This window comes from Leptodactylus fuscus, chromosome 11 (assembly GCF_031893055.1).
Source record: "Leptodactylus fuscus isolate aLepFus1 chromosome 11, aLepFus1.hap2, whole genome shotgun sequence".
Lineage (NCBI taxonomy): Eukaryota > Metazoa > Chordata > Amphibia > Anura > Leptodactylidae > Leptodactylus > Leptodactylus fuscus.
This window is the reverse complement of record NC_134275.1, coordinates 36,928,890-36,951,381: the sequence shown is the minus strand read 5'-3', so window position 1 is coordinate 36,951,381 and position 22,492 is coordinate 36,928,890. Positions and strand designations below refer to the sequence as shown.

The 22,492-nt window shown below is 43.4% G+C and overlaps 1 protein-coding gene across 2 annotated transcripts; it reads right to left on the bottom strand.

Annotated features, from left to right (window-relative positions):
• Positions 1 to 263: 263 nt before the first annotated feature.
• Positions 264 to 21,883, bottom strand: SYP (synaptophysin). Of its 2 annotated transcripts, none has more exons than XM_075259629.1 (7): positions 21,802 to 21,883; positions 15,899 to 15,964; positions 10,578 to 10,702; positions 8,285 to 8,483; positions 6,579 to 6,770; positions 5,611 to 5,920; positions 264 to 1,183 (listed from the first exon to the last, which is right to left on the bottom strand). In XM_075259629.1, the coding sequence occupies exons 1-6, from the start codon at positions 21,817 to 21,819 to the stop codon at positions 5,630 to 5,632; spliced, it is 891 nt and encodes a 296-aa protein (XP_075115730.1). In that variant the 5' UTR covers positions 21,820 to 21,883; the 3' UTR covers positions 264 to 1,183; positions 5,611 to 5,629. The 2 variants fall into 2 exon arrangements, with proteins under 2 accessions (XP_075115730.1, XP_075115731.1); XM_075259630.1 differs by having other exon boundaries at positions 5,626 to 5,920.
• Positions 21,884 to 22,492: the final 609 nt, after the last annotated feature.

The window sequence follows — 22,492 nt, the reverse complement described above, 5'->3', positions numbered from 1 at the left end:
CTTCCTGCTATGTCCACCAGCTAGGCCACATATTTCTCTGTGGTGTACACATCAAACTGTTCCTGTGTGACTTCCCTAGGGTCCCATAGGCAGTCATTTAATCTACCAGTATTTCTTATGTATATGGAAAGAAACCCAGACAAGAAGAAGGTGAACATATACTATGCGGCTGTTACCCCGGTAAGATTTGATTCCAGGACCCCTATGGACGACCACTCACCGGCTCCAGGTATAAGTCATGATAAAATACACAGACACACAACTTGTTCCAGCCTGTCTTTATTTTCCAGTCAGGATTACAACACGCAACTTTAGTGTCACAAACACAATATACAGCACAAAGGGGTACCAGGCATAGGCGATTTCAGGGTGGAGCGGATGTGCACATGAAGCGGACGGTAATAATGGGTGGGAGAGAGACGGGGGATGTTCAGTACCCAGAGTGCACGTAGCAGGGACTATCCTTGGACCTTCTTTGCCTTCTTGGATCCGTTGCTTTTCTAATCCACTCCAGAGCTTGTGCCATTGGACATGGTTGCTTTCACTGTCTCAACCTAACTATACTACACAGGGCAATCTGGCCTTCTAAGTGTTAAATTCTGCATCAATCCCTTTATAGTGCAAGAAGGGCCTACAATGCATTGCAATGTGCAGACGTCACAGATTGCTAAAGGAAATCTAGAACTAACCAGAAGCTTAAAAACAGTGCATATAGCGAGGGGGCCCCTGGAAATCTATTTCCCTGCCAGGAGGAGTAATAGGTAGGTCAAATGTCATCACTCCGTAACGTTACAATACTGTAGGGGGAACAGTTAACAACATGATGCGATGCAGCCATGCCCGCCTGGCAGGGAAAGATATTGGCAGAGGGATTCTGCAGAACTTCTTGGTAGGAAAAGGGTTAACATAGCAATGCTCTGCATGGTTCTGGCAAAGAGGGGGAAAGGGTTACACGGCAATGCTCTGCAGGAAGACAGTCTCTGGTAAAATGAGATGGGATTTTTCCTGTGTTTTGGTACAGATATATATCATTAAATATATTTATATATTATATTATATATTATATAAACATCACGGACACGACATTCTCCCATTAATATTCACTCGGGCAGCCGGGCTGCATCACTGCACATCAGAATATCACAACCTGAAGCTTGAGCTCACTGATCGGCTACAGAGAAGCCTGCGGGAAAGACGGGATAAGGAAACCAGGAAGGGAGGAAAACATAAAGGAGGTGAAAAGTAACGGGGAGAGCGACAATAAAAGGATAAATGAAAAAGAGAAGAGAATCATTAAAGACAGGCATAACTAGAAGGAAACCCTTCCCCCCCTCCCCCAAATGAATATTCCCAATTATTCCAGACCTCAACAATTCCTCTTTAAGGCTAAGGCCCTAAGGTCCGGAACTGAAGCGCTAAAGCGTTGTGGGAAGAACCACTGCGTGAACGCATCACGATTCTTCCCACAGCACTTTGAACAGAAAGTTCACAGAGTTTTCCTCCACTGACTTTCTGTTACAATTATATCTACGGGAAAGCCGCCAGCGTTTCCGTAGATATAATTGACATGCTGCGATTTTCAAAACCGCAACAATTTTTTCCTCAAAGCGGGCATGGGATTCACATGAATCCCATCCACTTTACAAATACTGTAAAACGCCTTGATTTTTTCTGGCCTAAGGGTGCATTCACACAGAGGAAAATGTCGTTGAATTTGGTGTGGAATCCGTGTCAGATTCAGAGCTGAAAAAAAGCCTCCCATTGACTTCAATGGGTTCCTTTTTCTGCTTGGCGCTGAATCTGACGTGGATTCCACACCAAATTCAGCGACATTTTCCTCCATGCGAATGCACCCTAAGGCTGCGGCACTACGTTGCGGAAACGCAGCTTTTTTTCATTGCAGATTTTGTCGTGTTTTTTTGAGCCAAAGCCAAGAATGACTACAAAAGGAATGGGAAAATACATAGGAAGTTTTTATACTTACACCTACTGTCCAATCCACTCCTGGCTTTGGCTTAAAAACGGCAACAAAATCAGCACAAAAAAAAGCTGTGTTTCTGCAATGTGGGGCCTCAGCCCTAATGGCGTATTTTCATCACAGATATTTGTAGCATATCTGCAGGATTAGGATAGAAACCCATAGAACTGATTTATCACTGCTGGTCCAAACTGGGTGGCTCAGAAATCTCATTTTGGTGATCATTGGGGGTCCCAGAGGTGGGACCTGTAGCTATCAGACATTTAAGGCATGTACCATAAATGTCTATAGTTAGACAAAGCCTTAAAAGGCTTAGGTATGGGTCTGATTACTTGGGGTAAAACTCCTGGGACCCCAATAGTCATAAAATGTGTGTCCTGAGTCCCCTATTTAAATAGAGAGGTGATTCTGCCACTGTATATAATTTTATGGGACTACTGGAGATATGTGAGATTTGTACTCTATTCTCTTCCATAGTCCCATAGTGATGGTTGAAATGTCAGCACCAAAGTATGACCTCTTCATCAAACAAGGGGACATGGGACCCCATTCTGATTATCAATTACATGAATCAGATAGGGGAAAAGGTTATCTTGCTATATAACCCCTTTATATTTAAAGGGACTCTATCAGCAAAATTTTGCTGTATGAGCCCCACATATACGTGAATAGCCTTTAAAAAGGCTATTTAGGCACCGCTAATCTTATTTTAAACCCCCGTCCCGTTTTAAAATAAAAGTATAAAAACATATATGTAAATCATACTTGAACGTGCACCCTGGACAGTGATGCACGATCTGACGTCATCTTCTGGCACGCCTACGTCTTCTTTCTTCTTCTTTCGGCGACGCTCTCCGGTCCTGGCTCTTCCACAGCTTCATCTTCATCCTCTTCTGGTGGTTCAAATCCAATTGGTTGAAATTCGCCGTGTGCGCAGTAGCGCTCCCTCCGGAGCTACTGCACACACTCCGGTGGCACTGCCATTGAGAAAAATGGCGCCGGAGTGTGCGCAGTAGCTCCGGAGGGAGCGCTACTGCGCACGCGCCGGATTTCAACCAATCGGATTTCAACCACCGGAAGAGGATGAAGATGAAGCCGGGGAAGAGCCAGGACCGGAGAGCGTCGCCGAAAGAAGAAGAAAGAAGAGGTAGGCATGCCAGAAGATGACGTCGGATCGTGCATCACTGCCCAGGGTGCACGTTCAAGTATGATTTACCTATTTGTTTTTTACTTTTATTTTAAAACGGGACGGGGGTTTAAAATAAGATTAGCGGTGCCTAAATAGCCTTTTTAAAGGCTATTCACGCATATGTGGGGCTCATACAGCAAAATTTTGCTGATAAGAGCCCCTTTAATACAACAGAACAATCTCTATCTAGAAAACTGCTCTTTTACAATAAAAGTCATTCAGATTCTATAAAAGACTTGCAGGAGATAAAAAATAATCTGCTCTTATTTAAAAACAGCGCCCCTCATGTCCTAGGTCGGTGTCTGGTATTTCATTTCAGTCAAATTTACTTGGGTTGCAATACCCGGAATTGCCTATGGTAGTGATTGGCGCCTGCTCATTGGTTGGATTATAGAAATTGCTTTTATGAATATGTAAAATCATGTGTCACATGCACAGTTATAGTAGTGCACTTCCCATTGGGATTCCTGGGGGCGCTGCAGCCACTGCACCACCTATAGTGACATCACTGGAGATATATTTACATCAGAGAAATATCACATCTTCTAATACGGGCGTGAAAAGAAGATGTCTGGAAGCAGAATGAAATCTGGTGGTGGGATATAGTGTAATAAGGGGAAGAGACAGTGGAGGGGGATGGGTGCAGACTTGTGAAAGGTAATGTGTCATGTGAGTGGGAGAGAAGGAGAGCGATGAAGGAAAAAGGATGGGGAATAAGAATATACAAATGTTGAGATATACTGTGGAGCTGGGTGGAGGGGAGACCAAGGCATATTGATCAGTAAGGGAACCATACGGTGTGGAAATGCAATGCAAAAAATGATTCATAGACATGAAGATGAGTCACAGAGACAATGATGGGGGTAGTGGTTGTGAGAATGATGGCTTACGAAGACAGACAGCAGAAGGAAAGGTAAAGGTGCCCATACACATTAGGTAAATGTCAGTCAAAGTAACCAAGACTGGCTGACCTTCTATTGAGTATGGGGGTATCCTGACTCTTCCCCCAATGCCGGATGTCAAGGTGGATGAAAAGTCAACATGTCCCATCTTATTGTCTTCAGGAAGATAAACCCAACGTAGGATTCTGGGAGAAGCTTATTCCCTTGTTCAAAACACATGCACACCCAACTAAGGTGTAGAAATTCATGTAAGGGGGGAGGGTAGGAGGAAAGGGTGACCAACGGCTACCAAAGATAAATGACCTCCTTTAAGAAGTTATGGTAAATAGGTGCAAGATGGCGGAATAGATGGAAGGTCAAATGAGACAGTATAAGAGAAATGGAATATGGCATGATCCATGGGAGACTGGTAAGATGTAAAGAAGAAGAGGTAGAAAGAATGCTTGACATGGCTACAACCATGGCAGGCAGAATCGGCATAAAGGCCAGCCTGATGAATACAAAGACGTCTGTCCTTGGACGATCCTTCTCAGGGAAATGGAGATTATACCATGTCTAGTACTATATTGCACAAGTAAAGCAATGTACATACGCATTGCTATAAAAGGCGCCGTACTGGGCCATACAGGACTACCATAAAGAGGTCCATACACCCTATAAGGATGTAAAACAGACAGGGAAATGATCTCTCCTACCGGCTGATTTCTGCTTGCTGTCAGTGAATAAGACCATATTCAGATACTACAGCCTTACTTCTCTGAGCTTCTGGTACAATTGCATCTAGTTTAAGCAGTTTCAGTAGATTTACGCTGCTATCAGAATATTGTCTACACCAGATATAATTGTAGCAAACCCTCAGCAATGCAACAGTCTAAAAGATATCCACATTGATTGGAGCAGTAGTGGACATCATGGCCGATAGCAATCTCCCAGTTACTCATGTACAAGAGGTTCTGCAGTAGATGAGATGTTTATTAGAAGGAATAATGTACCCTTTACTATGGCATATAAACCATATAACTCATATGACATCTCATCTGTGGCCTAGTGCTTTTATACAATCCTTATCATATATATATGTATATATGTATATATACAGTATATATATATATATATATATATATATATATATATATATGGCGTCCTTGTGCTTTTATACAATCCTTGTCTCCTATATATAGTTACTACTACTATGTGTGTGCTATATCCTATGACGTGTATGTTTGCACTGTAACTACACTAAGGGAGGATAACATTATAACTAGTAGTTATAGTATTTACTTCCCCCGCTTTGATTCTAACACCGGTTTAACCCTTCATTTACACACCATTTTGCAGCAGTTATTAACAATGCAATTTTTTTTCTTGCATGTCAGGATGCCATAGGCGTAGAATTAATTCCCCATTGACTCCAATGGAAAAAAAACTTAATGTCATATACATTGTTTTTTTAGGCAATGGAATGTTGTAGTCTTTGGCAGAAGTTGGGCTATCCATTAACCCTTGCTTATTCTAGGATGGATGATATTAGTTTTGCTTACCATGGAGACACTCACCAGCTCACATCTGGTTGGAGAACGAGGTAGGGACACCTTGCTGGCTATACCCCCCTTGGCTGTACCCCTGTTGGTTGTATTCAGGCTGTTGGCCGTAATAGTCGGGCTGATAACCTCCTTGTTGTCCATAAGAGTCCTGCTGACCGTAGCCCTGACCCTGGCTGTAGGAGTCTGGAGCAGGCTGTTTCTCCTGGGCTGGTGGTGGGTACTTCATGAACGGAGCGGTCCAGCCAGTCTCTTTAAATACGAACCAGACGTTTCCGAGCCAGATTATGCAATTCAGAAAGCCAAAGGCCTAGAAAAGAGGGAATACACCTAAAATATCTGAATTCCTTCCCAAAAAAAAGATCACACTGAAGGACTATTCTGGTAATTACAAGTTAGCCTCTCTCCACTAGATAGGGAAAACCCATCTAATTGGTGACCATGAGAATGGGGGTCCCTTGCACTAATGTCCAAGTGAAGTAGCAGTCGTTCAGGCACACTGGCGCCAAAGAAAGCCAAGTATAGTGCGCCACAATCTCTAGCATTCCTATATAAATGACACCTATGCAACCATTGCTTCATTCAGACGGGAGTACATGTGACCTTATGACAGGTTAGGGGACCTAAAACAGTCTGCAACTTTAGGGGATAACTTGTGTTCATGGGCAACCCCCTTTAACCAAAGTTTTTCCAAGATAAATCCTTATACAAATACAAGTAGGGCTAAGTACACACTGTACACACTGTAGGATCCATAGAAATAAACAGCATTCACCAACACGCTATTAACAGATCCATCATGTGATGAACCATAAAGATGTACGACCTTGGAGAGTTACAAGAAATGGCAATGTAATGTAACAGAATGGCCACTAGAGGTCACTTGTGTACATGTTATCAGTGATGCGCATTGTGAGAAGCTATGAAGAAAACAAGATGGCGGTGGCCTGGATAGAAAATGTACTTACCACAGAGGTATTCAGCCCAGACATCACAGGATCCCTCACTTCTTGACATTTGTTTTCTGGACTCTCACATGCAGGGATCTGTTCCTTGATCAGCTCGGGGTCAGTAGCCAACTTAATGTCAGACAAGCCCTTGGCCCATGCACTTGAACTTACCAGCCATAGGAAGGTAAAGACAGCTGTCACTATACAATCCTACAAGGCAAAGGAGGATAGGTCATCAATAAAAATGAATAGAAAAGCAATGTCAGCTATTCTTTTGACACCCCCATACATAAACACTCTTGGTCCGGCTGAGCATGCATGTGTTTCCAATAGGAAGAGGAGATTAAGGCCTCGTTCACATCTGTGTTGGTATTCCGTCCATGGGAGTCTGCATGAAGACCCCCCCCAACAGAATACTGAACGCAACTGCAAGCGGTGTGCCAGTGAAAGCACACGGACCCCATAGACTATAATGGGGTCCGTGTGCTGGCCGCCAGATCTCCGCAGGGATCTTGCGGACAAGAAAGTAGTTCACAATCTACTTTCCTGCCTGCATGATTCATGCGGGCAGTGCACGGCAAGCACATGGACCCCATTATAGTCTATGGGGCCTGTGTGCTTTTACTGCACAGCGCTTGCAATTACGTTTGGTATTCTATTCGGGGGGGTCCCATGCAGACTTCCCCGGATGTAATACCAACGCAGATGTGAATGAGAGGTAAGCCACTGCAAGGCAACTCATCCAGAAAAAAACTAAAGAACCAGGCATTGAAATTCAACATGGTTTTTATCCCAACATCATCTGTTGGGGGGAGAGTCAGGTGGACATCACGTACATTAGAAGGTTGAACCTACCAAAATCAGTAAGTTTGGATTACTTTCTGTAATGTATGCAGCCATGACAGTGTATATGAGCTCTGTTATCTCTAATTTGGATGGATTCACCTTAAAAGGTTTTTAGATTCATGTCTGACCCACAGGCTTGATCATCATTATGTGATCTGTGGGGGTTCTGACAACCAGACCCCACACAGATCAGCTGTTGCAGCAGCTATCCAGGAGTTGGAAGCTGCAAGCGGCACTGCTCATATTCAAGTAATAGAACAGTCCAATGTATAGAAGTGGTTCCTGGGAAGTGCACTTACTTAAATAGGAGCAGCCTGCACATAATCCCCGTCTACTGCAGAAGCATCTGTGCAGGGTCCTGGTCATGACTTATCCTGTGGACAAGGTCATCAGTATGAAAAAATCAATTTGGGGCTGGACAAGCCCTTTAAAGAGGACCTTTCATGTCTTCTAACATTGGAGGTGTTATATACCGCAGGTGAGGAACGCCTGCCCTGACTGTACAGAGCTATGGAAGTGTGCCGTCAGGGTGACGTTCCTCACCACTCAGCAATGGCGCTGAGCCGTACAGCCGGGCCCTTGGATGGTGCAGTGATATAAATGCCTAAATGAGTGGCACTGATATCTCTGCACCCTGGGTACAAACCAGCAAGGCTGACAGTGCGCTGAATTCAGTGTCAGCTTTCTAAGATATATCATACCGCCATGAAAGATAAAAGACTCATTATCAGCAGGGTGCCTGTAAATAAAGAGGCGATGTGCTCTGTGGACAAAGACAGCATAACCTGCGGTAAAACTGAGTTACTAATCCTATATTTACCCCTACATTAATATTTTACACAAATTTTCCGCATTTTGGATAATAAGAGCTGACTTACGATCATGGGGCCTTTGTTGTTCTCACGGTACTTGTTCTGTAGGAATATGTAGGTGACAAGTGCCCCAAGAGAGTAGAGGAAGGCAAACACTGCTATTGTGACGAAAAATTCAGCAGAGGAGGAATAATCCCCAACCAAGAACACCTTGGTCGTAGCACCGCCCCGGCATGTGGGAGCTTCAAAGTATTCCTGGTGCAGCCTGTGAGCGAGAAGAGGCGACAGAGAGCACAGATTTACTAATCCGGTCATAAAATACGCCAGATGTATCAAGACTTTATACTACTTTTGGATTGTCTAAATGTGTGCACAAAGTCGGACATGCAGGACTTTGTGTCAAGGTTAAAAAAAAACTGGTTTCGCGGCAGAGAGCATAAAACGCTAACAGGCGCTCAAGGCCGGACCTGGTCTGACAGGTTTGCATCTTCTGCCGGCAGAAGACGGAAACCTGAGTACGGACACCGAATGCTGGTGTGAACCCAGCGTCATCCTCACCCCTTTCCTGCTAAGCCACATCCACATACATGTGTGTATTGGAAATGTCTGTTCTTTATGGTGCTTTCATTTATTAATTCTATCTAACATGAGTTATGACACAAAAAAACTGCGTCAAATTTTGTGCTAGATGGAGCCTCTGGGATGTGGACTCTAACACAAATTTTGCCGACTGCTGTTGTATGACAAAGCTACGGTGTGACCCCATTCGCTTATATTAGTGAAGAAGTCGCAGGGCAACTTGTTCATCTTTGCACAGGAATTGCAACCAAAGTTGCAACGTATTTTTAGCCTGAATCAAGAGAAATGTACAGATTTACTAAACAGGAGCTTTCTGTTTACAAAAACCAGAATGGGGAATGGGCTTATTTACATGGTGAAGTCACACTGTGTCATTTGTGACAGTTTGTGTAAAATTTTTTAGAAACACAGTGGTGAAAAAATGAGACTTGAACACACAGTGTGAACAAGCCCTAATCAAATGGAAAGAAATGCCAGAATTTAAAAAAAAGGGTTATCTTGCATTAGATTTGTATGATAAACACTTAAAGGTCCAGGATTAAAAAAAAACATGGCTGCCACATGGCTGTGTCTAGTATGACAGCTCAGCTCAGTATGCCCAGTATGAAAACAGTGGACACTGAACAGACCCATTATAGTCAAAAGGGTCCACTGGTGTCCAAGGGTAATCGCTGTTTTAGTCATCCGACTTGTTGGCGGACCCGAATGACAGAGTATTTTTTCCTATTACTGGAATACTGCAGAATCAATACACATAATATTACATAAAGAAGTTGCTATCTGGGTAGTTGCCTACAATTTTCCTTAAACTCGAGTATAAGCCGATCCCAATATAAGCCGAGGCCCATAATTTTACCACAAAAAACAGAAAACTTATTGACTCAAGTATAAGCCGAGGGGGGGAAATGCAGCAACTACTGGAAAATGTAAAAAATTAAAATTGTCGGAGTTTTTGGGTGCAGTAGATGTTGGGTGGTGGGAAAGGGGTGTTTTGGTTGTCTGTCTGCCCCTTCCCTGAACTTGAAGACTGGGTTTTTTCCCCCCACTTGGAATTCAGCCTGGCTGACTATAGGGTATCCGCAGTGCTCCTATTAACCCCTTCCCGACGGAACAGGAGCACTGCAGATACCCTATATTCTTTTTTCCCCCTATTTTATGGGGGATTCTATACATTACTATTGCGGCTGGTCATAGACCCCCCCCCCCTCCTCAAGTATAAGCCAAGGGGGGCTTTTTCAGCACAAAAACTGTGCTGAAAAACTCGGCTTATACTCTAGTATATATGGTAACTATTTTTTAAGGGGTTGTTTTTTTTTAAAATAATTAAATCACTGTATTTGGTAATGCGGGTATTCCAAGCAATTTCTAGCGTGACATAATAGAGACTAGGAAGTAGAGAGCAGTGGGACCCAACCCCTTCTCTGGACAACCCTTTTAAGTGTCAGCTAATGGACATGGCACAGAACAAGCAGGGGAGTTGCTATAGGGCTGTGGTTCTCAACCTGCATTAAGCGTACCCCAGAGGACACATCCCACAGTCCCTGGGGGTACAAGTTGAGGCTATAAACCACTGGTCTGTATTCCATGCTAGCACATAGTGGGGGCCATTATATTACACATGTGGGGCACTGTGGAGGCCATTATGTTATGTTTGGGGGCCATTGTATTAAACATGTGGGCACTGTGGGGCCATTATACTACATGTGGGATACTGAAGAGGATTTTACATTGGTGCCCCTGGAGCTTCAAGTTACACCACCGAGAACAATTACACACTCACTTAAAGGGATACTCAAAGTCCACTTTGATATTCCGCTTGCTCTCGGTTTTGTTGCTACAGTCAATGCTCAGGGTGAATTGTCCGCTGTAACTTCCACATGTTGCAAAGGCAAAGATAGAAAATAGCTGGAAAAGAAGAACAAAAACATCAGGAAGGAAATAAGGAATGTGGACTAGAGTGTGAACATACCACGGCACGTCTGCATTACAGATAAAGAAAGAGAAGGTTATACAAGGTGAGAAAACTGCTCCATCCCTGTCCATAGGTTGTGTCTGGTATTGCAGCTCAGATCCACTGGAGTGAATAGGGCTTACAATACTGCACACAGGTATGGAGGGTCTCTGCAGTCTAACCTCCAAGCCCTGCAGGTTATTATCACTTCCATAGTATTCCAGTCCAGATGACATGGCCATTTATAGTTTTCTAATGTAAGTCTCTAGTGAATCCATAGGTGGCGCTTTACTATAAGCAGTTCCACAATGACATCTGTCTCTAAGCCATCTGTTCCCTCTCGTCCACATAGAAACTACAGTATAGACATCCTAGATGAACATCTATCTAGTATAGTGCTAGGGAAGGAAAATGGAGGCCATGATATCTCCAATAGGGAGAAACTAAAAACAGATTTTCTATGGTAATTTTACACCCTCAGGAGAAAACCAACCTCACAGAGGAACTAAAAAGTAAGGTTGCATATTATTAGTATAACCCTAAAGACAGATGTAGACCCAGGAGCGTAACTTGAGGTGGTGCAAAGGGCGCAGTTGCAGCGGGGCCCTGGGGCCTTTTAGGGGCCCATAAGCACTGGCATCACTATTGAGATTGGAGCTTCCATCTGGTCCATAAACCAAGGAGACCCACAGATTCCCATAACCACACTAAGGTTGATGAAATTCCTTAGCACTCATAACCATCACTATCAAGAATTCTCTGTAGTTTTGAGGTAGGGGGCCCCGGACAAAAGATTGCACCCAGGCCCACAAGACTTTAGTTACGCCACTGTGTAGACCTATAGAAGATCTACCAGTTTGAGGGCTTACAGAGGGGTATGGTAACCCAGAGGGTGGTATAGCTCAGTGCACAGCATGGTGACACAATGGGTAGTATGGTGACTCAGTGGGTAGACTAATTCAGTAGGCAGCATAGTGACTGAGTAGGGGGCATAGTTGAGTGGGTGGCATAGCTCAATGGACAGTAATGGTAAGGGCAGGTTCACATCTGCGCCCGGTCTCCACTTTCAGGTTTCCATCTTCTGCTGACAGGAGATGGAAACCTGGCACAGTGTCCACCCATGAGCGTTTTGTGATCTCCGCAGCTAAACCGTTTTTTTTTAACTGGACACAAAGTTCTGCATGTCCGACTTTATGTCCGGTTAAAAAAAAAAAATTTTGCTGCAGAGACCACAAGACGCTCATGGGTGAACACTTTGAAGACCCATTCAAATGAATGGGTTTGAAAAGTGACTGCTGGTTTCCGTCTCCTGTCCAGTTTCTCGGGCAGAAGACGGAAACCTGAAAGCGGAGACCGGGGCGCAGATGTTAACCCGTTCTGAGTAAGTGAGCGGTACAGTTTGTGGACACCATGGTGACTCTGTGGATAGCATAGTTTGGTTGTCAGCATGGTGACTTAGTGGGTGTCAGTCTGTGGACAGCATGATGTGGGTGGCATAGTTTCATGTGCAGCAAGGAAATTCAGTGGGTACCACAGCTCAGATGGCAGCATTTTGACTGACTGGGTAATATAATTTTTGAAGAACTCAGTGGAAAACAGTTTGTGGACAGCATGGTGACAGTGAGTGATATATATTAGTGGACTGCTTGGTAAGTCAGTAGGCTTCAAAGTCTGGAAGCCAGTATAGTATATTGTAGCATGGCTCAGTGGACAGCATGGCAACAGAGGGTGGTATAGTATGTGCATAGCATGGTACAGGTGGTATAGTATGTGCATAGCATGACTCAGTGGGTGGCATAGACTGTGGACTGTATGGTGCCTCAGTGGGGGCATAGTATGTGCATAGCATGACTCAGTGGGTGGCATAGACTGTGGACTGTATGGCGAGTCAGTGGGTAACATTGTCTGTGGGCAGCGAAACTGAGTAGGTGGCATAGTATGTGAACAGCATGGTGACTAAATGTGTGGCATAGTATGTGGACAGAATGATGACTCAATGGGTGGCATAGTATGTGGACAGGATGATGACTCAATGGGTGGCATAGTATGTGGACAGGATGATGACTCAATGGGTGGCATAGTATGTGGGCAGCATGGTGACTCAATGAGTGGAATAGTATGTGGACTCTATGGTGACTCAGTGGGTTGCATAGTCTGTGGACAGTATAACTGAGTGGGTGGCATAGTATGTGGACAGGGTGATGACTCAGTGGGTGGCATTGTATGTGGACAGCATGGTGACTCAGTGGGTGGCATAGTATGTGGATAGCATGGTGACTCAGTGGGTGGCATAGTATGTGGACAGCAAAGTAACTCAGTGGATGGCATAGTTTGTGGGTAGCATGTTGACAGTGAGTAGCATAGTTCAGTAGGCAGCATGGTGACTCAGTGGGCACAATGTGAGTGCTAGATAATAAACAAGAATTTTTCTAAAATGTAATACCCTTGGAGGAATCTAGAACTTGGAATGAGACATATGAAGAATCGCACTGTATGTAAATGTGTTATCACAGAAAATATGCCATGTTCTCCTCCTGCCAAATGTTAAGATGATAGGAAGTGGGAGGCACATACGATATCTTGAGTAGATTTTAAAGTTGGCAGTGGATCTCACCCATCTTGTGCCTGCTGTGTTCTGTATATGTTTTTTCTACATCTAGTGATATCACACAATGTTCAGCCAGCACGTGTAGAGTTAAAACGGTAGTGATGTAATTTTTTGCTGCATGGCACTTCACCCCTACCGCAGATAAATGGGCAGGGGGGCAGGTGGCTGTGCACATGGGCAGACTGGGCTGGATTTATGCTGCTGGTAATCCTCAGAAGGATTGTGACCTCCTGCATCTCCACAGAGACTGATGAGTATTTTTAGAGCATCGGCCATAGCAAACAGTAAAGAGGATTACACTGTAACCTGGGGTGTGAGAATGCACAAGTCATAGCGTATGCAGACAATAGGATGGGGCACAAACCCTGGACAGCCAGGAATATGGTAGAGGTGCTGCGATCATATGACTGACTGCAAGGAGCTTCAATTCACTGCACAATTATGCAGCGAGTGTGAATGCAGGGTGTACACAGCACCCATAACCCAGTTTGACAAGTATTCGTGTCTAGTCTGCCAGAGTAACACTATTTCCAGATTTGCAGATGTCAGATTAAAGGAATTTTAGTATAAATGATCTGAACTATCAATATTTCTGGATTATGAAATGCCAGATTAAAGGAGTTTTAGTATGAGTGAGCTGGACTATCAAAATATCCGTATTATCAGATATCAGATTTAAGGAGTATTAGAATTAGTAAACTGGACTACCAAAATTTCTGTATACTACTGAAATTCTTTTAATCTGGCATCTGATAAGAGAGCTGGACTATCAACATTTTTGTATTGGATCAAATGCCGGATTTAGGCTAAGGTCCCACTGGGCGGAAACGCAGGTCTAAAGCGCTGCAGGAAGAACCGCAGCGTGAACGCATTGCGGTTCATCCCGCAGAGCTTTCAACAAAGTTTTCCTCCGCGGACTTTCTGTTACAATTATATCTATAGGAAAGCCGCCGGCATTTCCATAGAGATAATTGACATGCTGCGATTTTCAAAACTGCAACGGTTTTGGAAATTGCAGCGTGTCCGCGGTGCGATTTTTTCTACAAAGTGTGGTTAAGATTCGCATGAAACACCGCAATTTTTACCGTGGCGTTTCCGCTGAGACCAAATCGCAGCGTTTCCGGCCAGTCGGGCCCAGGCCTAAAAGAGTTTTACTAATAGTGAGATGAATTATCCAAATTTTTGGTTTGTCAAATGCCAAATTACAAGATTTAAACTAAGATTTAGGCAAAGGCTCAATATGGCAGAAATGCAGCATTTTTTGTTGCAGATCTTGATGCGGTTTTTAGCCAAAATCGGGAGTGGCTTGAAAAGGAATAGAAAATATAAAGGAAGCTCTTAGACTTCTCCCTTCTGTTATATCCACTCCTGGCTTTGGCTCAAAAAACCTCAGCAAAATCTGCAACAAAAAATGCTACGTTTACACAACATGGGGCTTTAGTTGAAGGGTCCATTCACACGGAGGAAACCGGTGAGGAATTCCGGAAAAAGAAGCTAGCAGAACCCATTGAAGTCAATGGGAGGCTTTCTTTTCAGCGCTGAAATTCCACACCAAATTCCCCACCCTTTTCCTCCGTGTGAATGAACCCTTAAGGAATTTTAGCATTAGTGAGCTGGACTACAACAATTTATGGAATTTTAAATGACAGATTACAGATATTTTATTATAAGTAATCTGGACTATCAACATTTCTGGATTATTAAATTCCAGATTAAGGCTAAGGCCCCACATTGCGGAAACGCAGCTTTTTTTTGTTGCAGATTTTGTTGTGGTTTTTTGATCCAAAACCAAGAATGGCTGCCAAGGGAATGGGAAGTATATAGGACGCTCTTATACTTCTACCTTTTGCTCAATCTACTCCTGGTTTTCATTAAAAAAAAAAAAAAAAAGCAACAAAATCTGCAACAAAATCTGCCACAAAAAAAGCTGCATTTCCACAATGTGGGGCTTTAGACTAAAGTAGTTTTAGGATAACTGAGGTAGACCATCAAATATTCTGGATTACTGGATGCCAGAATAAAGGAGATTTACTGTATATGCGAGCATTTACTGATAGTAAGTGTCTTACAGTAGATACGGTAAGTAATTTCTGTCTAGCAGTTACCCACAATGTCTACTAAAACACAGTAAATGCCTTATTTCTTATACAATCCCTAAAACGGGACCCGCTATTACACTGGAGGCCTCTGTGCCCCTGTCATACAGGCAGTAGATGGAGGATACATTTATAAAGCTGGATGTACCGCCATGATGTACTCGCTGTTAGTCTCATCATTTATTTAAGGGACAAAGAACAAGGTTTTCTCACAACTTGTCACGCAACGCCTCTGCCTGGGCAACCTGCTACCCGGGGGTATACCACACCATGTACAGCACTGTATATACAAACATTATAATATACAGACAAGGCACAAGGTCACATATATACATGGTGATATATAGACAATATACAAGGTCACACACACATATATATATATATATATATATATATATATATATACACACACACACACACACCATAGGACAAGGAGGTTTACTCACCCATTCGAGAACTTTGATGAATCCCAAAGGCTCCTTCACAACACGAAACTGCCCCCCTGCCACCAGCTGTGGGAGACAATAGGGGTAAGCACAGAATATACAGAATACATAGGTCAGTCTGCCGCTGTCCAAGGTGCTGAAAGCTCATTTTCCCTGCTACCCTCAATCTAGTCTGTGCTATCCCACACATATAATATACTGTCACTGTGTAAATGTGGGAAGAATATGCAAATCCGCCTTCCATGATGTAATTAGGAAGACAGTTGCTGCCTCATTGTTGCAAACCAATAGAGGGCGCTCACTGGAATGTGCAAGCCTGTCTTAAGACAGGATTCCAGTGAAATAACCCAATAATGGCTGCTCCCTTTAGCCTCATGCCCGACCTTCCAAGAGGCCTTTGTTTAGCAATGACGCTGGGATTATTACCAGGTTATAGTCTCTCAATCGAGGACAGCTGTTTCGATCTGGTTGGATCTCATCAGCCCGATGTAGAGAGGACTATAACCTGGTAGAGGTGAGAGGCTTAGACAGGGTTCGGGGGATATTGTCACTCCTTAGGGAGAGACCACCATATAGGTGTGTGGAGACTTGTTAAGCCTTTAGCACTCCACTTTGCAAGGAACTATGGGAAGAATATGCAAATCCGCCTTCCATGATGTAATTAGGAAGACAGTTGCTGCCTCATTGTTGCAAACCAATAGAGGGCGCTCACTGGAATGTGCAAGCCTGTCTTAAGACAGGATTCCAGTGAAATAACCCAATAATGGCTGCTCCCTTTAGCCTCATGCCCGACCTTCCAAGAGGCCTTTGTTTAGCAATGACGCTGGGATTATCAAGTCTCCACACACCTATATGGTGGTCTCTCCCTAAGGAGTGACAATATCCCCCGAACCCTGTCTAAGCCTCTCACCTCTACCAGGTTATAGTCCTCTCTACATCGGGCTGATGAGATCCAACCAGATCGAAACAGCTGTCCTCGATTGAGAGACTATAACCTGGTAATAATCCCAGCGTCATTGCTAAACAAAGGCCTCTTGGAAGGTTGGGCATGAGGCTAAAGGGAGCAGCCATTATTGGGTTATTTCACTGGAATCCTGTCTTAAGACAGGCTTGCACATTCCAGTGAGCGCCCTCTATTGGTTTGCAACAATGAGGCAGCAACTGTCTTCCTAATTACATCATGGAAGGCGGATTTGCATATTCTTCCCATAGTTCCTTGCAAAGTGGAGTGCTAAAGGCTTAACAAGTCTCCACACACCTATATGGTGGTCTCTCCCTAAGGAGTGACAATATCCCCCGAACCCTGTGTAAATGTGATAATATACTGTATACCTTCAGAAAGTAAAGCCATTTATGGTCTGATGACATCATCAGTTTAATCAGTGAAGCAATTAATCAAAGCACTATATCAAAATGACGTCAAGGATATGGTGGCTCACAGGTTTCCTCTTTCTAATACTTCTGCCTGGTTGCCATGGACAGCTGTCTTGGTTTTTTATCCACTGATCAAGAAGTCGCATTGTCGCGTAACGTATTAGGGAACCCGACTTAATAAAGGGGATCTGCTTATTTAGGAAAATCATCTACGACATCGGAAAGCAGCAACAAAGAGCGTCTCTTACTCTGAGCATCTCTTGACACATTGGAACAATAAATAGACAGTTTATTGATTTCAAATGGGAACTGTGTAATGCTTAATTTCCCCAGTGGTGGCGCTGCAGGGAAACTGAATACTTGCTGCTGGGTTTCCACACCGATTACAGCTGATTAATGGTGATGCCTGTAGTGGTACAGCCTGTGATCGGATTATCATCATGGGACCCCCTAATAAAACGTGAAGAACCCACTTAACATGATATATAAGAGCAGTGGGTATAATAACTATAACATGTAGTAGTACTCCATCATTCAGAATACAGCCATCTTGAGGTTCATATTACAGATAGATAGATAGATAGATAGATAGATAGATAGATAGATAGATAGATATGAGAGATAGATAGATAGATAAGACATAGTCAGATAAATAGACAGATAGTAGACATGACAGATAGACAGGCAGACCAACAGACATAGATAGATAAAGATAAATAGATAATAGGCATGAGAGATAAATCGACATAGACAGATAGATAGACAGATAGACAGATAGCTAGAACAGACAGAGATACATAGTAGACATAAAAGACTGACAGGCAGGCAGAGATAGAGAGATCATAGACTGTAGATTGTATATATGAGAGATAGAGAAGCAGAGATAGATAGATAGATAGATAGATAGATAGATAGATAGATAGATAGATAGATAGATAGATAGATAGATAGATAGATAGACAATGATATACATAGAAAGACAGACAGACATAAATGAACAGATAGATATAGCAATAAATATATAAATAAGATAGAGAGATCAATAGATTAGAGATAGATAGATAGATAGATAGATAGATAGATAGATAGATAGATAGATAGATAGATAGATAGATAGGTATTACTCTCATAACTCTATGTTGTGGCGTTCCTCTGTTATTCCTCCTAGAAATATATAAACACTTGACTGCGGGGTGTTTCCAGTTGGGGAGTCTTACACAGTCTGATAAGAAGTCACACAGTGACTAACCACAGAACATGAATGGACCAAAAAGGGGCAGAAACTGCTGACTAAATCACTGGTAAAAAATAACCTTTAAAAAGTTACTTAAAGACAAATAAATTGAGTGTGAGACAGAAATGCACAAATAATATACTGCATATAGTGGGATGGCGATATCTTATCCTGCAACCACTTTTAGATTGTTATTTAGGGGTGTACGGTGAAATTACAGCCCACCTTAAGAATTGATGCACCCCCCCCCCCCCCCCTTTAGCAAGGATGGCATCCAGTTGTCAATTCATGCATATATTTCTAAGAGGAATAACAGAGGAATGGCACAATACAGAGTTCTAAGAATAGATAATCCATAATTGTTATTTGATAGGGAAGACAATTATTTCCTAAAGGAGACATGTCAGGAGAGGAGACCGCTCTACTTTAAGATGCCACCATGTACATTACTTCTGAACTATTGCTTTAGAGCAATACTAAGAAGCAGCATCACTGGTCAGGGTAAATGTGATAAGGGGGGATGTTGATTTTTAGAAAGTCATTACTACAATGGAAAATGACCTGATAACAGGGCTGATATCTGATAGAACAGTTACAGTCACTTGATATGGGTGAGTCACTTTTTAACTATCACACTGGCTAAAACCAGTGACTTCGCTTGTAAATAGAAGTGACCATAGGAGGGCGGTGCAGGTGTAGAAATTGATTTTTTGCATTGGCCCGTACATCTGTAGGACCAAAGGGCTGGCATATACCATCTCATGGAGGAAGATTTATAGAGGTGATTGTCTCCCATATGAGTGGACTACCAGGTCAACCAGACATTCTGCAGCAGGTCAAGAAAACATTGTATATCCTACTCTGTAACCTGACCTTAAAGGGATTGTCCAGAGGGGAATGATTTTTTAGAAACAGGTTCACAATGGGTCAAAAATATAAAAGTCTCAACAATCCACCACCTCTCCGTTTCGATGCTGTGCCAAATAAGAGATGTGATTGGGTGAAAGGGAATTTCCTGTATGTCCAGGTCGGAACAGGAAGTAAAGACTAGCAGAACTGTAATAGGAGTAGCAGGGGATCGGCGAGGTAGGTACGCCTTCACTGTAAACTCTTTAAGGAAATGTCTGTCCCCATGGTATATTAATAAAGGAGACCCAAGATGGATTGGTCCATGTATAGGCAAAGTCCTCAATTAAGAAATCAATGTGATGTATCCAAAAACTACTAGTTGGTGCAACAACCCCTAGTTGCCCCCAGTCATGATCTCATGTGGGTACTCTGAACCGGTCACATGATCTGACATCTACACAACGCTTACATAAGATGATCTATGGATCCGATCATACAGACAAGCCAAGTCAAGGGCAGACATAGTCAGCAGCAGGCCCCTGTGCATGTGTATGGGTCCTCAACAACTCATCATAGAACATCCCATTATTTCTATTACAGTATATTAATAATTGTGAGCAATGTCATTCAATCCAATAGACAAGGGTGGACAGAGGGTCCCTTTGTCCACAGGGCCCCCGTAAAGGTGTATGGGCCCCCAATAACTCAATACAAAATGCCCCCTTATATCAATAACAATCTATCAGTATTTGTGAGCAATGTCAATCAATTTAATAGACACTTATTGGCTGCTTCTAGGGGGAAGAGGGCCCCTTTACCTCCATGACCCGCTGTACAAGTGTATGGACCCCCAAAGTCCATCACAGATCGACCCCTTATGTCTATAACAATCTATCAGTAACTGTGAGCAATGCTATTCAATCCAATAGGCAGTGGTTGGCTTCTTCAGGTGGGCACAGGGCCCCTGTGCATATGTATGGGCCCCTTGCACCCCGATATCTGATCACAGAACACTCCCTTATGTCTCTAACAACCTATTAGTAATTGTGAGCAATGCCATGCAGTCTAATAGATAGAGAAGCTTTAAGTTGGAAGAAGGCCCTTTACCTGCAGGGCCCTCATGCAAGTGTATGGGCACCCTGCTTCCAAATAGTTCATCAAAGAGCACCCCCTTATGTCTAAACAATATATCAATAATTGTGAACAATATCATTTAATCTAATAAAGAATGGCAGGCTGCGTTTAGTTGGAAGGGGACCCCTTCACCACCAGGACCCTGTACAAGTGTATGGGCCCCTAGTATCTCATGACAGAGCGCCCCTTTATATCTATAACAATCTTTCAGTAATTGTGAGCAATGTCATTCAATCTTCTAGATAGCGGTGAGCTGCTTTTCATGGGCAGAGGGCCCCTTTACCACCAGGGCCCTGGTACAAATGTACAGGCCCCCAGTAACCCATCACAGAGCGCCCCCTTATGTCTCTAACAATCTATCAGTAATTGTAAGCGATGTCCTTCAATCTAATAGACAGTGGTTTACCTCTTTTGGTAAACAGAGGGCCCCTTTAGCTTCAGGGCCCCTATACATTTGCACCTATGACATGTCTGCCCCTGCACAAAGAACAAGACAAGCACATTGATAATAATCTTTTATATATTACTAGCAGCCCCATTTAGGTTCACATTTAGGATTTCTAAGGGATCATCCACACTCGGTCATCACTAACCACGCAGTTCTGTAAAAATCCCAATTTATCTCAATCCATAATCATTAACCTTGTTGGTGCCTTTGATGATTTAGGACGCCCCAAATGCCCTTGTGGTAAAACAGGCCACAGCAGGACGTGAATGTAATCTCCGGTCTCTGCCATCGTGACCCATCCGCGTCCTGTAACCCTTAGCAGTCACCCTCCACCATACCAATAAACACGTACCACGTACTGGAAGCCATGAACGCTGCCTCTTAGCCCATCCCCCATAAATAGATCATTGCTATTCTTATTGTAGAGGTATAGCATGACATACGGGCAGAATCTACAGCTTGTATTGTTATATACAGAGCAAAGGTTAATGGTATTACTGCATTGTGTGAACACGTACCCGCATGTGCATGTATTACATGCGGCATATACCAGTATATATATATAATCTAGGGGGTGTATATGTGATATAATCTAGATGTATAGGTGCATTTGTACCTATACGTGTTAATCCGGTCTCCTTCACCTCCCTCCTGTCATCTACACCCCCCTCCTCCCTACCATTTTCCTTCTCCCTATACCCTCCCTTTCTTCCATCTGTTTCTCTATTCTCTCAAATGACATCCCCTTTCTTGTTCTCCTTCCTCAATGCCCCCCATTGCTCCCAGCAGCATCTCCCCTGGAGGTGCCCCCCATATATACAGCAGCTGTACCCCTATTCCATGCCTCCCTCTCCCAGCCCTCACCTGGTTGACCACGTCCATGTCTGCAGGATGCTGGTGAATCGCGGCAGCGCGGAGGGGGGAGTGCGATTTATCTGGAAGTGCCTGGAGAGATGCGGCTGGGAAGCGGCAATGGACGGAACAGCTGTCAGCACAGTGGCCAATGGCAGGCGCGGCTAGGGGGCGCTGTGATGACGCCGTGACGTCACCAGTCTCCATCTTCATTGAGGGCAGCGATACCATAAATAGGGCTGGGGAAGCCTTGGAGAGGATTGACGTCTGCAGTGACCCCCAACACACCCAAAACACAGCCCACTACATTGTGTGGGCTCCTGTCTCACCAGCCTGACGGCTATGTGGGGCCCCTAGACATGATCCTGGCTCATGGAGTGCACAGGCCTGTCTGTCCACACTGATAGTACTATATACCATATACAGATTATACCTGGTAGTCAGGGTATATACAGTACTTACATAATATATACATACGGTGTAATAATATACAGTCATAACACAACACCTAGTTGCAATGCGTATAGTCATCTATTAATATAACAAGATACAGTACAATGCATATACAGGTATACTAACATAATATGATACAATATATAGGTACACTGTAGTAATATACAATTGTCATATACTAACATAACAAGATATAGTACAATACATGTAGAGATATATTAACATAATATGATACAATATATAGGTAGAC